Raw genomic sequence first — 13,568 nt, forward strand, 5'->3', positions numbered from 1 at the left:
CCTTCATCCTGACCAGAATACTTAGCATTGGGGTGCCAGCCTTCATCCTGACCAGAATACTTAATATTGGGGTGCCAGCCTTCATTTTGACCAAAATACTTAGCATTGGGGTGCCAGCCTTTATCCTGACCAGAATACCTAGCTTTAGGGAGTCAGGCTTAATAATGACCAGAATACCTAGCTTTAGGGAGTCAGGCTTAATAATGACCAAAATACCTAGCTTTAGGGAGTCAGGCTTAATAATGACCAGAATACCTAGCTTTAAGGAGTCAGGCTTAATAATGACCAAAATACCTAGCTTTAAGGAGTCAGGCTTTAGGGGGTCAGGCTTAATAATGACCAGAATACCTAGCTTTAGGGAGTCAGGCTTAATATTGACCAGAATGCCTAGCTTTAGGGGGTAAGGCTTAATAATGACCAGAATGCCTAGCTTTAGGGGGTCAGGCTTAATAATGACCAGAATGCCTAGCTTTAGGGGGTCAGGCTTAATATTGACCAGAATGCCTAGCTTTAGGGGGTAAGGCTTAATAATGACCAGAATGCCTAGCTTTAGGGGGTAAGGCTGAATAATGACCAGAATACCTAGCTTTAGGGAGTCAGGCTTAATAATGACCAGAATACCTAGCTTTAGGGAGTCAGGCTTAATAATTACCAGAATACCTAGCTTTAGGGGGGTAAGGCTTAATAATGACCAGAATACCTAGCTTTAGGGATTCAGGCTTAATAATGACCAAAATGCCTAGCTTTAGGGGGTCAGGCTTAATAATGACCAGAATGCCTAGCTTTAGGGGGTCAGGCTTAATAATGACCAGAATGCCTAGCTTTAGGGGGTCAGGCTTAATAATGACCAAAATGCCTAGCTTTAGGGGGTCAGGCTTAATAATGACCAGAATACCTAGCTTTAGGGGGTCAGGCTTAATAATGACCAGAATACCTAGCTTTAAGGGGCAGGCTTAAAAAAGACCAGAATACTTAGCCTTAGGGGGTGAGGCTTAAAAATGACCATAAAACTTACATTTAGGGATTCAGACTTCTTACTGGCCAGAAAACTTAGATTTAGGGGTTCTGGCTTAATTCTGTCCAGAATATTTAGCTTTAGGGGGTTAGGCTTCATACTGACCAGAAAACTTACATTTAAGGGTTCAGGCTTCATACTGGCCAGAATACATATCTTTGGGGGGTCAGATTTCATACTGGCCAGAATACCTATCTTTGGGGGGTTCAGATTTCATACTGGCCAGAATACCTAGCTTTAGGGAGTCAGGCTTAATAATGACCAGAATATTTAGCTTTAGGGAGTCAGGCTTAATAATGACCAGAATACCTAGCTTTTGGGCTTGAGGCTTAATAATGACCAGAATGCCTAGCTTTAGGGGGTAAGGCTTAATAATGACCAAGATACTTAGCTTTAGGGAGTCAGGCTTAATAATGACCAGAATACCTAGCTTTAGGGGGTCAGGCTTAATAGACCAGAATACCTAGCTTTAGGGAGTCAGGCGTAATAATTACCAGAATACTTAGCTTTAGGGGTCAGGCGTAATAATGACCAGAATACCTAGCTTTAGGGGGTCAGGCTTAATAGACCAGAATACCTAGCTTTAGGGAGTCAGGCGTAATAATTACCAGAATACTTAGCTTTAGGGGTCAAGCTTCATTCTGACCAGAATACTTAGCTTTAGGGAGTCAGACTTATTACTGGCTAGAAAACTTAGATCTAAGGGTTCAGGCTTCATTCTACCCAGAATACTTAGCTTTAGGGGGTTAGGCTTCATACAGAGCAGAAAATTTAGATCTAGGGGTTCAGGTTTCATTCTGACCAGAATACCTAGCTTTAGGGGGTCAGGCTTTATACTGCCCAGAATATTTACATTTAGGGGGTCAGGCTTCATACTGGTCAGAATACTTAGCTTTAGGGGGTTCAGGCTTCATACTGGCCAGAATACTTAGCTTTAGGGGTTCAGGGTTCATACTGGCTAGAATACTTAGATTTAGGGGTTCAGGCTTCATACTGACCAGAATACTTTGCTTTCAGGGGTTCAGACTTCATACTGGTCAGAATACTTAGCTTTAGGGGTTCAGGCTTTATACTAGCTAGAATACTTAGCTTTAGGGGTTTAGGCTTTACACTAGCCAGAATATTTAGCTTTAGGGGTTCAGACTTCATACTGGTCAGAATACTTAGCTTTAGGGGGTCAGGCTTCATACTGGCCAGAATACTTAGCTTTAGGGGTTCAGGCTTCATACTGGCCAGAATACTTAGCTTTAGGGGTTCAGACTTCATACTGGTCAGAATACTTAGCTTTAGGGGTTCAGGCTTTATACTGGCTAGAATACTTAGCTTTAGGGGTTTAGGCTTCATACTAGCCAGAATACTTAGCTTTAGGGGTTCAGGCTTCATACTGGCCAGAATACTTAGCTTTAGGGGTTCAGGCTTCATACTGGCTAGAATGCTTAGCTTTAGGGGTTCAGGCTTTATACTGGCTAGAATACTTAGCTTTAGGGGTTCAGGCTTCATACTGGCCAGAATACTTAGCTTTAGGGGTTCAGGCTTCATACTGGCCAGAATACTTAGCTTTAGGGGTTCAGGCTTCATACTGGCCAGAATACTTAGATTTAGGGGTTCAGGCTTCATACTGGCCAGAATACTTAGCTTTAGGGGTTCAGGCTTCATACTGGCCAGAATACTTAGATTAAGGGGTTCAGGCTTCATACTGGCCAGAATACTTAGCTTTAGGGGTTCAGGCTTCATACTGGCCAGAATACTTAGCTTTAGGGGGTCAGGCTTCATACTGGCCAGAATACTTAGCTTTAGGGGTTCAGGCTTCATACTGGCCAGAATGCTTAGCTTTAGGGGGTCAGGGCTCATACTGACTAGAAAACTTAGCTTTAGGGGTTCAGGCTTCATTCTGGCCAGAATACTTGGCTTTAGGGGTTCAGGCTTCATACTGGCCAGAATACTTGGCTTTAGGGGGTCATGGTTCATACTGGCCAGATTACATAGCTTTAGGGGTTTAGGCTTCATAATGGCCAGTGTACTTAGCTTTAGGGGTTCAGGCTTCATAATGGCCAGAATACTTAGCTTTAGGGGGTCAGGCTTCATAATGGCCAGAATACTTAGCTTTAGGGGTTCAGGCTTAATACTGGCCAGAATACTTAGCTTTAGCGGGTCAGGCTTCATAATGGCCAGAATACTTAGCTTTAGGGGTTTAGGCTTTATACTGGCTAGAATACTTAGCTTTAGGGGTTCAGATTTCATACTGGCCAGAATGCTTAGCTTTAGGGGTTCAGGCTTCATACTGGCCAGAAGGAACAGAATTATGGAAACCTACGAAATGGAGTTGGAATTTGTTCATATGGCAGAGTTATTACCTGAGAGACTGAGTTTATGAACCGAAGTCATTTGGAAGTGACACCAATTTATGAGCAATTCTTGTGCCCAATCGGGGCCCCGTTCCCTTACGCAAGAGTCTCTTTTGCTGTTTGTGAAAGATACAGTATGAAGAGAGATTACAGGACGATGAACTCCTGGCTCCTTTCCTGCTCATTTTGGTGGAAGTGGGGAACTCTTGACTATTGAACTGAAGTTTCAAATGAACAAACGTTTAATGAAAAGAGAATCTGCCCACTGGCTGGGAGGGCACTGCTTACACAGGCATATGTCTATATGTGCCCAATGAGACAGACGGAGAGCGAAGGGTAGGGGAGAAATTAAGACAGAATAAGAAGTAAGAAGAAGAAGTGAGAAGAAGTAAGAAGAAGAAGTGAGAAGAAGAAGTGAGAAGAAGTAAGAAGAAGAAGTGAGAAGAAGAAGTGAGACAAGATGGAGGGGAAGGATTATCATAGATAGATAGATAGATAGATAGATAGATAGATAGATAGATAGATAGATGGGTATCAGGGACAGGCATGGAAGTAAAGAGAGGGAAGAAAAGGTGGAAGCCTAAGGACAAAAGATAATGGGAGACCTGGGATAAAAGAGAGACAAGGAGACATTATATGTAGGAAATAGCAAATGTCCTAACAGAAGAAACCGTTCTCCCTCCAATATTTTGGCACAGCTCCCCTTCCCCTGTTTAATCGAGGGGCACGAGGAATTTATGGCAGTGAAAAGGCAAAGAACCTATTTGCACCCACACCAGTAAGATACGCGCGGGCCAGCCCTGGCAGCGAGGGAATCATTGGCACTGTGAGTTGGGGTGTATTTCATTTGGCCTGTCATGCATTTCCCCCAAAATACATTCACTGCCCCCTCTTTCTCTTTGTGACAGGGGACAACCCCCCATCTTGTAATGATACCCACAATCCTTCATACTTAACAAAACCTGTTTGGGAGCTGTACAGTTGTCTTGGACTCAGTGCACTGAACACAGTGGGCAAGGGGCGTGTCACCCTCAACCCATTGGTACCTTTATATCAAATTAACACTCTTCATGAATAAAAATAAAGCAGTAGAAGTGAGTCTGTGGAGGCTTCAGCCTAATCAATTAGGCCTCTTCTCCTCCTTATAACGCCCACCCCTTTCTATAAAGAGAATTAGGGGTAATATGTGTTTTCGCCCCATTCCCGTTCCTGCTTTCCTTTACATAACTGCCCCGTCAGTTATTTACTTGGAGCCACGTGAACGGGGGAGAAGGTTCCAAAAGGCTGAGTTCCTTCGGTAAAGTAGTAGTCCATAAAGCCTGAAAATGAAGATTCGGAGGGGTGAGTTAAAGGCAGTGGCAGTTCCATTCTGCCCCCTCCTTCTGATCAAATCTTCAATCTGCCCACATCCCCTATCAAAGCGGAATCCAGATGTACGAGCAGAGATAGCCCATACTGCAGTCCATAAGAAAAGGGGATAGGTGAGATGTGGGTAGAGGGGGAGATGCCTGTCACCCCTATACCCTTGTGGTGGAGTGCGGGTGGGGAAGAGTATTGTTGTGTGCTGTGGTTGGAAAGGTGTTAAATGGATGTAAGGAGGGGAGACCAGATATGGTGCTGGGTGCCATGACAGAGGTGGGCGGTGGAGGTGGAGGTGGAAGAGGGGCATCCTCAGGAGCCCTTCTGAGTGCCAAGGTGTAGTCAGGGGGGCAAGCCGGGCGTAATATGTCATGTGGCCTCAGTGGCTCAAGGTCCGGGGCACCTCCGGCCCGCTTGATCTGCAAAGACATAAGCTCTTCCTCTGGACCATGATGTGCTAGATCATTGCCAGGAACACCTCCCCTCCCTGGACTATGTCTTCTCTGCCTCAGCTCGTGGCGTCGGTCCCTCTTGTAGTAAAGAGCAGCAAACGCCAAGATGTTGAGAAACAGGAGAGAGGCACCCACGGCCACTGTCACACTCAGCTCTGTGGAGTAATCCCTCGAGTCTCCTGGGAAGGGAGAATACCTTGGACGATTGTCCATTTCTTCTTCAATATCTATATCTGGAGGAAAGGTGACGGGTGGTCGGCGTGTGGTACTCCCACTGCTTGTCCTGCGGGTCCCACCAGTAGGTTGCCTGGTGGTGGTGGAGGTGTGAAGGCCTGTATTAAGTTCATGTAGATGGGGGACCAACTCCAGCCAGAAGGCCACCTTATTGGCACGGTAGTTGTCTTTCACACGAGGCTTGAGGCCGATGTGGAGATACTGTTTCTCTTTGGGGTTAAACTTTGTCCACACAACTTCCTCAAAGCGATTGGGCTTTGTGTGGATGAACTTGGTGTCCTGAGGGACAGGCTGGTTGGGATCACTGTGAAGAACAGAAGATAAGCAAGAAGCATTAACATCAAGAACACAGACCTGAGGTCATGGAGAAAGAATTAAAGAAGATGAAATGTGAAAAAGAATATTTTAGGGTAACGTTTTCCAGTCTTTCCTTCTCATCAAAACAATGGAAGAAACGGTTTATGATAATGGAAGGTAATGGATCAAGACACACAATAAGGAGCAGTAATATGCCAGCCCCTGTATAATTGTACATACAGATACCACTATTTTGTACAAAGTGTGGTCCGTAAAGGGCACAATATATTAAAATGATCATTTATACTATAAATTAAATGAAAAATGAAAGAAAATTTGCTTCACGGGGGAACTCCATCACCACAATTTCTCATTTACGCACCCTGTCTTTGCAAAGTTCGTCCAGTAGGTCATAACCACAGCGCTCAGCATGACATCGTTCTTGGAGAAGTTGCACGGGAACAGGTCCGTTGCTCCAACCATAGGCACCCCAAAGACATAGGGCACCTCGTCACCATGTGCCGCTTCTCCCCACTCCGGCCTTCCTTCGGCCTGGCAACGATGGTAAAAGGCATAAAAATACACAGGCGATTCGTACTCTGCATGGAACTTGGCAGTGGCAATGGCCGGTGCCACCCATTGGTGATCCGTGAATAGAGCCAGCAGAGTCTTCCTCCTCATGTCTCCATTGTCACGATCTGCCCAGTCGGTGTACATAAACTTGATGGTCTCTCTGAGGACATCTTTTCCCTCCGCAAAGCCATAAAGGTTGTCCACAAAGTTGGACACCGTGAAGTCGAAGTAACTGTTGGAGATGCCGTCCTCGCTCTCCAAGGTGTCCTCCACAAACTTCAAACCCTCGCCTTGGTTTACGCCCATCAAGATGTCATAGTTGAGGAACTCTCCCTGTTCCATTAAAATTTCAGGATCGTCCGGCACCACGTCGCCATCAACCACAGGCCCAAAAGCAATGTGATACCGTGCCGGTTGGATGTCTTGGTCTACCAAGTCTCTGTAGGGCTTTCTCCTCAAGCACATCACCATCTCAGAGTTTTCTTGGTAATCACAACCTACTTTAGCTGCCAAAAGCCGGGTGTATTTTAGTGGCTCATAGTTAACAGACCAACTGGAAATGGCTGTTCCACTCTGTGCTATGGCCTTCTGGAAGAGACCTGTGAATGGAGAAGACAATATTCAGTGCTAAAGGACTAAAGAGAAAAAAGAGGTTATTCAAGGAACGGGCACTTGAATAAAGGTCTTTACCCATCTCTAGTTGCTGACCTCTGTTATACATAGTTCTGATATCTAAGTTCTTGTCAGGATGGACCCCTAATTACTTCTCATTAGCTGTGAAGTTATTTTTTTAAAAATTGTATCTGGGCATACATACTCATAGAGGTATGTGGTTTTCTACCCTAAATCTTCATGTTAATTTGCCATACACTTGTATAATGTCTTGAAGAGCTAGTGTGACTGTGGTCTTCAGATTATGGTGGCCACATATTCTTTCTATCTCCTATCTTCAACCTCTATTAATAACATTGGCTATAAGGTTAGAATTTTATGGCCATGCCAGTATGGGAACCCAACACCCAATGGATATCAGCTGAATATCAATAGGAACCCAACACCCAATGGATATCAGCTGAATATCAAGAGGAACCCAACACCCAATGGATATCAGTTGAATATTAATAGGAACCCAACACCCAATGGATATCAGTTGAATATTAATAGGAACCCAACACCCAATGGATATCAGTTGAATATTAATAGGAACCCAACACCCAATGGATATCAGTTGAATATAATTTAGTTTGCTCAGCCTCAATTCCATAAATTGGGTCACTATGGAAGTGCATTCCCAATACTGGGACATGCACAGGGGTTTCCCTCAGTCATAGTGGGGTCTGTTGCATATAAATCCCCGGCTCTCAGGTAGGAGAGTGGGCAGGGAGCAGTAATTTATAATGGGCAGGGTGGGTTTGCTATTTTGTACTGGGCCCCTCTGAATATTTTTTTGCAGGGGGGTTCAGGGTATGTTCGGTGAGTTTAACAGAAGGTTGAGGTTTCATTCATCGTCAGACTTTATTTAATCTACGATCATTATATTTGCCACTTTGTGCAGTATTATTCTTCACCTTCGGAGTGATGGGAGAGAATGAGTAGGCTGACACAAGAAGCCCCTGCTCCTGATCCAAAGATAGTAATTCTTTCTGGGTCACCGCCAAAATGCCCAATGTTTTCTTCCAGCCACCGTAAGGCTTGAATTTGGTCCAGGAGGCCATAATTGCCCTTGGCTGCCTGGTCTCCTGTGCTCATGAACCCTGAAATGAGAGGCAGCCTCGGTGTAAGAACATCATATGGGAGAGATCATCAGCTCCAGCTACGAATTCAATGGACTGCAAAAGGCTCTATGGCTCCTATTGGCTCCTGCTGGATGCAGGAACGTGCCCATAAACCCCTTAATGTGTCCCACATGTGGGCAAGTAAGGCTATTAAGGGATAATGGGCGTTCTAGAGCTGGAGAGCCATGTGCAGATATTTGTCGAGGACCTACCCAGTATTCCCAGTCTGTAGTTTAGAGTGACCACAATGACGTTGCCGTAAGCAGCAAGGACACTGCCATCAAACATGTTCCCAGTTCCCTCCATGTAGGATCCCCCGTGGATAAACATCATAACAGGTTTCTTGCCACTGTCTCGGATATCTGGAGGGGGGAGAGAAGACCTGAGAGGGTGAGAAGCCGAGAGCAGGAGAAACATTCATACAGGTGTTGGTATTACCTGCAGCCCCTCACTGGGTTCTGCCTGCAGAGCATTGCTCCATTTGCTCCTCCTCTGGCATCGAGGGACAACCCCCTTAGATTCACCCCACAAATGGTACCAGCACCCTGTTACCCCTTGTTTCTCTGAGCCTAACAACCCAAGTGAGATAAATAATTCAATCTTTATAAATAAACTGAAGGTTATTTTGGACTCTTCACACTTTGTGATTTATATCCTTTCAAATAATCACCTCATCTACATTCACACTGTCTTCAACCTTTCCATATATATCCTCTGTATCCTGTCTGTTTCCTGTCTGTATCCTGTCTGTTTCCTGTCTGTACCCTGTCTGTATCCTGTCTGTTTCCTGTCTGTATCCTGTCTGTTTCCTGTCTGTATCCTGTCTGTTTCCTGTCTGTATCCTGTCTGTACCCTGTCTGTATCCTGTCTGTATCCTGTCTGTTTCCTGTCTGTACCCTGTCTGTATCCTGTCTGTTTCCTGTCTGTTTCCTGTCTGTATCCTGTCTGTTTCCTGTCTGTTTCCTGTCTGTATCCTGTCTGTACCCTGTCTGTATCCTGTCTGTTTCCTGTCTGTATCCTGTCTGTACCCTGTCTGTATCCTGTCTGTTTCCTGTCTGTTTCCTGTCTGTATCCTGTCTGTTTCCTGTCTGTATCCTGTCTGTACCCTGTCTGTTTCCTGTCTGTATCCTGTCTGTATCCTGTCTGTTTCCTGTCTGTTTCCTGTCTGTACCCTGTCTGTACCCTGTCTGTATCCTGTCTGTTTCCTGTCTGTATCCTGTCTGTTTCCTGTCTGTATCCTGTCTGTACCCTGTCTGTATCCTGTCTGTTTCCTGTCTGTATCCTGTCTGTATCCTGTCTGTTTCCTGTCTGTATCCTGTCTGTATCCTGTCTGTATCCTGTCTGTTTCCTGTCTGTATCCTGTCTGTTTCCTGTCTGTTTCCTGTCTGTACCCTGTCTGTATCCTGTCTGTATCCTGTCTGTTTCCTGTCTGTTTCCTGTCTGTATCCTGTCTGTTTCCTGTCTGTATCCTGTCTGTTTCCTGTCTGTATCCTGTCTGTTTCCTGTCTGTATCCTGTCTGTACCCTGTCTGTACCCTGTCTGTATCCTGTCTGTATCCTGTCTGTTTCCTGTCTGTATCCTGTCTGTTTCCTGTCTGTATCCTGTCTGTTTCCTGTCTGTATCCTGTCTGTTTCCTGTCTGTATCCTGTCTGTTTCCTGTCTGTATCCTGTCTGTTTCCTGTCTGTATCCTGTCTGTACCCTGTCTGTATCCTGTCTGTACCCTGTCTGTATCCTGTCTGTACCCTGTCTGTATCCTGTCTGTACCCTGTCTGTATCCTGTCTGTTTCCTGTCTGTATCCTGTCTGTATCCTGTCTGTATCCTGTCTGTTTCCTGTCTGTTTCCTGTCTGTATCCTGTCTGTACCCTGACTGTATCCTGTCTGTACCCTGTCTGTTTCCTGTCTGTATCCTGTCTGTTTCCTGTCTGTTTCCTGTCTGTATTCTGTCTGTATCCTGTCTGTTTCCTGTCTGTATTCTGTCTGTACCCTGACTGTTTCCTGTCTGTATCCTGTCTGTTTCCTGTCTGGATCCTGTCTGTTTCCTGTCTGTATCCTGTCTGTACCCTGTCTGTTTCCTGTCTGTACTCTGTCTGTACCCTGACTGTTTCCTGTCTGTATCCTGTCTGTTTCCTGTCTGTATCCTGTCTGTACCCTGTCTGTATCCTGTCTGTATCCTGTCTCTTTCCTGTCTGTATCCTCTGTTTCCTGTCTGTATCCTGTCTGTTTCCTGTCTGTATCCTGTCTGTATCCTGTCTGTATTCTGTCTGTATCCTGTCTGTACCCTGTCTGTATCCTGACTGTATCCTGTCTGTATCCTCTCTGTATCCTGACTGTATCCTGTCTGTATCCTGACTGTATCCTGTCTGTACCCTTTCTGTATCCTGTCTGTTTCCTGTCTGTATCCTGTCTGTTTCCTGTCTGTTTCCTGTCTGTATGCTCTGTTTCCTGTCTGTATCCTGTCTGTATCCTCTGTTTCCTGTCTGTTTCCTGTCTGTATCCTGTCTGTATCCTGTCTGTATCCTCAGTATCCTGTCTGTACCCTGTCTGTATCCTGTCTGTATCCTCTGTTTCCTGTCTGTATCCTGTCTGTTTCCTGTCTGTATCCTCTGTATCCTGTCTGTATCCTCTGTATCCTGTCTGTTTCCTGTCTGTATCCTGTCTGTATCCTGTCTGTATCCTCTGTATCCTGTCTGTTTCCTGTCTGTATCCTGTCTGTATCCTGACTGTATCCTGTCTGTTTCCTGTCTGTATCCTGTCTGTTTCCTGTCTGTATCCTGTCTGTATTCTGTCTGTACCCTGTCTGTATCCTGTCTGTATCCTGTCTGTATCCTCTGTTTCCTGTCTGTATCCTGTCTGTATCCTCTGTATCCTGTCTGTATCCTCTGTATCCTGTCTGTATCCTGTCTGTTTCCTGTCTGTTTCCTGTCTGTATCCTGTCTGTATCCTCTGTTTCCTGTCTGTTTCCTGTCTGTATCCTGACTGTATCCTGACTGTATCCTGTCTGTTTCCTGTCTGTATCCTGTCTGTTTCCTGTCTGTATCCTGTCTGTATTCTGTCTGTACCCTGTCTGTATCCTGTCTGTATCCTGACTGTTTCCTGTCTGTACCCAGCTTCCTCTATCTTCCCATCTGTTTGTTTCCTCTATCTTTCCATTTGTTTCCTTATTTTTTCATCTGTTTCCTTTATCTTTCTATCTGTCTTATTCTCTGTCTTATTATCTTCCCATTGATCTATTTCTGTTTCCTCCATCTTCCCACTGGTCTATTTCCTGCTTTCTCTATCTTTCCATTGGTCTATTTCCTGTTTCCTCTATCTTCCCATCTGTCTATTTCCTCTATCTTCCCATTGGTCTATTTCTTTTTTCCTCTATTTTCCCATCTGTTTGTTCCCCGTTCCCTCTGTTTTCCAATATATCAGTTTTCTTCATCTTCCCATCTGGCTGTTTCCTGTTTTCTTCCCCTCTGGCTGTTTTCTCTATCGTTCATCTGGCTGTTTCTTTTATTCTCCCTTCTGTCTGTTTGCTCTATCTTCTCATTAATCTATTTCCTGCTTCCTCTATATTCCCACTGGTCTATTTCCTGCTTCCTCTATCTTCCCATTGATTGATTTCCTGCTTTGCTTCCTCTATCTTCCCATTGGTCTGTTTCCTGCTTCCTCTATCTTCCCACTGGTCTATTTCCTGCTTCCTCTATCTTCCCACTGGTCTATTTCCTGCTTCCTCTATCTTCCCATTGGTCTGTTTCCTGCTTCCTCTATCTTCTCACTGGTCTATTTCCTGCTTACTCTATCTTCCCATTGATCTATTTCCTGCTTCCTCTATCTTCCCACTGGTCTATTTCCTGCTTCCTCTATCTTCCCATTGATCTATTTCCTGCCTCCTCTATCTTCCCATTGGTCTGTTTCCTGCTTCCTCTATCTTCCCACTGGTCTATTTCCTGCTTACTCTATCTTCCCATTGATCTATTTCCTGCTTCCTTTATCTTCCCACTGGTCTATTTCCTGCTTCCTCTATCTTCCCATTGATCTATTTCCTGCCTCCTCTATCTTCCCATTGGTCTATTTCCTGCTTCCTCTATCTTCCCATTGGTCTGTTTCCTGCTTCCTCTATCTTCCCATTGGTCTGTTTCCTGCTTCCTCTATCTTCCCACTGGTCTATTTCCTGCTTACTCTATTTCCTGCTTCCTCTATCTTCCCACTGGTCTATTTCCTGCTTCCTCTATCTTCCCATTGATCTATTTCCTGCCTCCTCTATCTTCCCATTGGTCTATTTCCTGCTTCCTCTATCTTCCCATTTATCTATTTCCTGCCTCCTCTATCTTCCCATTGGTCTGTTTCCTCTATCTTCCCAGCTGTTTCCTCTATCTTCCCAGCTGTTTCCTCTATCTTCCCACTGGTCTATTGCCTGCTTCCTCTATCTTCCCATTGATCTATTCCCTGCTTCCTCTATCTTCCCATTGGTCTGTTTCCTGCATCCTCTATCTTCCCACTGGTCTATTTCCTGCTTCCTCTATCTTTCCATTGATCTATTTCCTGCCTCCTCTATCTTCCCATTGGTCTGTTTCCTCTATCTTCCCATTGGTCTATTTCCTGCTTCCTCTATCTTCCCATTGATCTATTTCCTGCCTCCTCTATCTTCCCATTGATCTATTTCCTGCTTCCTCTATCTTCTCACTGGTCTATTTCCTGCCTCCTCTATCTTCCCATTGGTCTATTTCCTGCTTCCTCTATCTTCCCATTGGTCTGTTTCTTGCTTCCTCTATCTTCCCATTGGTCTATTTCCTGCTTCCTCTATCTTCCCATTGGTCTATTTCCTGCTTCTTCTATCTTCCCATTGATCTATTTCCTGCCTCCTCTTTCTTCCCATTGATCTATTTCCTGCTTCCTCTATCTTCCCACTGGTCTATTTCCTGCCTCCTCTATCTTCCCATTGGTCTATTTCCTGCTTCCTCTATCTTCCCATTGGTCTGTTTCTTGCTTCCTCTATCTTCACATTGGTCTATTTCCTGCTTCCTCTATCTTCCCATTGATCTATTTCCTGCTTCCTCTATCTTCCCATTGGTCTATTTCCTGCTTCCTCTATCTTCCCATTGATCTATTTCCTGCATCCTCTATCTTCCCACTGGTCTATTTCCTGCTTCCTCTATCTTTCCATTGATCTATTTCCTGCCTCCTCTATCTTCCCATTGGTCTGTTTCCTCTATCTTCCCATTGGTCTATTTCCTGCTTCCTCTATCTTCCCATTGATCTATTTCCTGCTTCCTCTATCTTCCCATCGGTCTGTTTCTATCTTCCTCTATCTTCCCATTGGTCTGTTTCCTCTATCTTCCCATTGGTCTGTTTCCTGCTTCCTTTATCTTCCCATTGGTCTGTTTCCACTATCTTCCCATTGGTCTGTTTCCTGCTTCCTCTATCTTGCCATTGGTCTGTTTCCTGCTTCCTCTATCTTCCCAATGGTCTATTTCCTGTTTCCTCTATCTTCCCAACTGTTTCCTCTATCTTCCCATTGCTCTGTTTCTTCT

At 44.9% G+C, this 13,568-nt stretch overlaps 1 protein-coding gene across 2 annotated transcripts in view; it reads right to left on the reverse strand.

Annotated features, from left to right (window-relative positions):
* Positions 1-3,824: 3,824 nt before the first annotated feature.
* Positions 3,825-13,568, reverse strand: part of nlgn2 (neuroligin 2) — a 101,544-nt gene continuing 91,800 nt past the window's right edge. The window contains exons 3-6 of one of the 2 annotated variants that reach the window (XM_031899642.1): positions 8,263-8,412; positions 7,844-8,029; positions 6,085-6,874; positions 3,825-5,709 (exon numbers count right to left, since the gene is read on the reverse strand). In XM_031899642.1, coding sequence (XP_031755502.1) covers positions 4,878-5,709; positions 6,085-6,874; positions 7,844-8,029; positions 8,263-8,412 — 1,958 coding nt within the window. In that variant the 3' untranslated portion in view covers positions 3,825-4,877. The remainder of the gene's footprint in view (positions 5,710-6,084; positions 6,875-7,843; positions 8,030-8,262; positions 8,413-13,568) is intronic. The other variant, XM_031899641.1, reaches the window with a different exon arrangement.

Source organism: Xenopus tropicalis, chromosome 3 (assembly GCF_000004195.4).
Source record: "Xenopus tropicalis strain Nigerian chromosome 3, UCB_Xtro_10.0, whole genome shotgun sequence".
Classification (NCBI taxonomy): Eukaryota; Metazoa; Chordata; class Amphibia; order Anura; family Pipidae; genus Xenopus; species Xenopus tropicalis.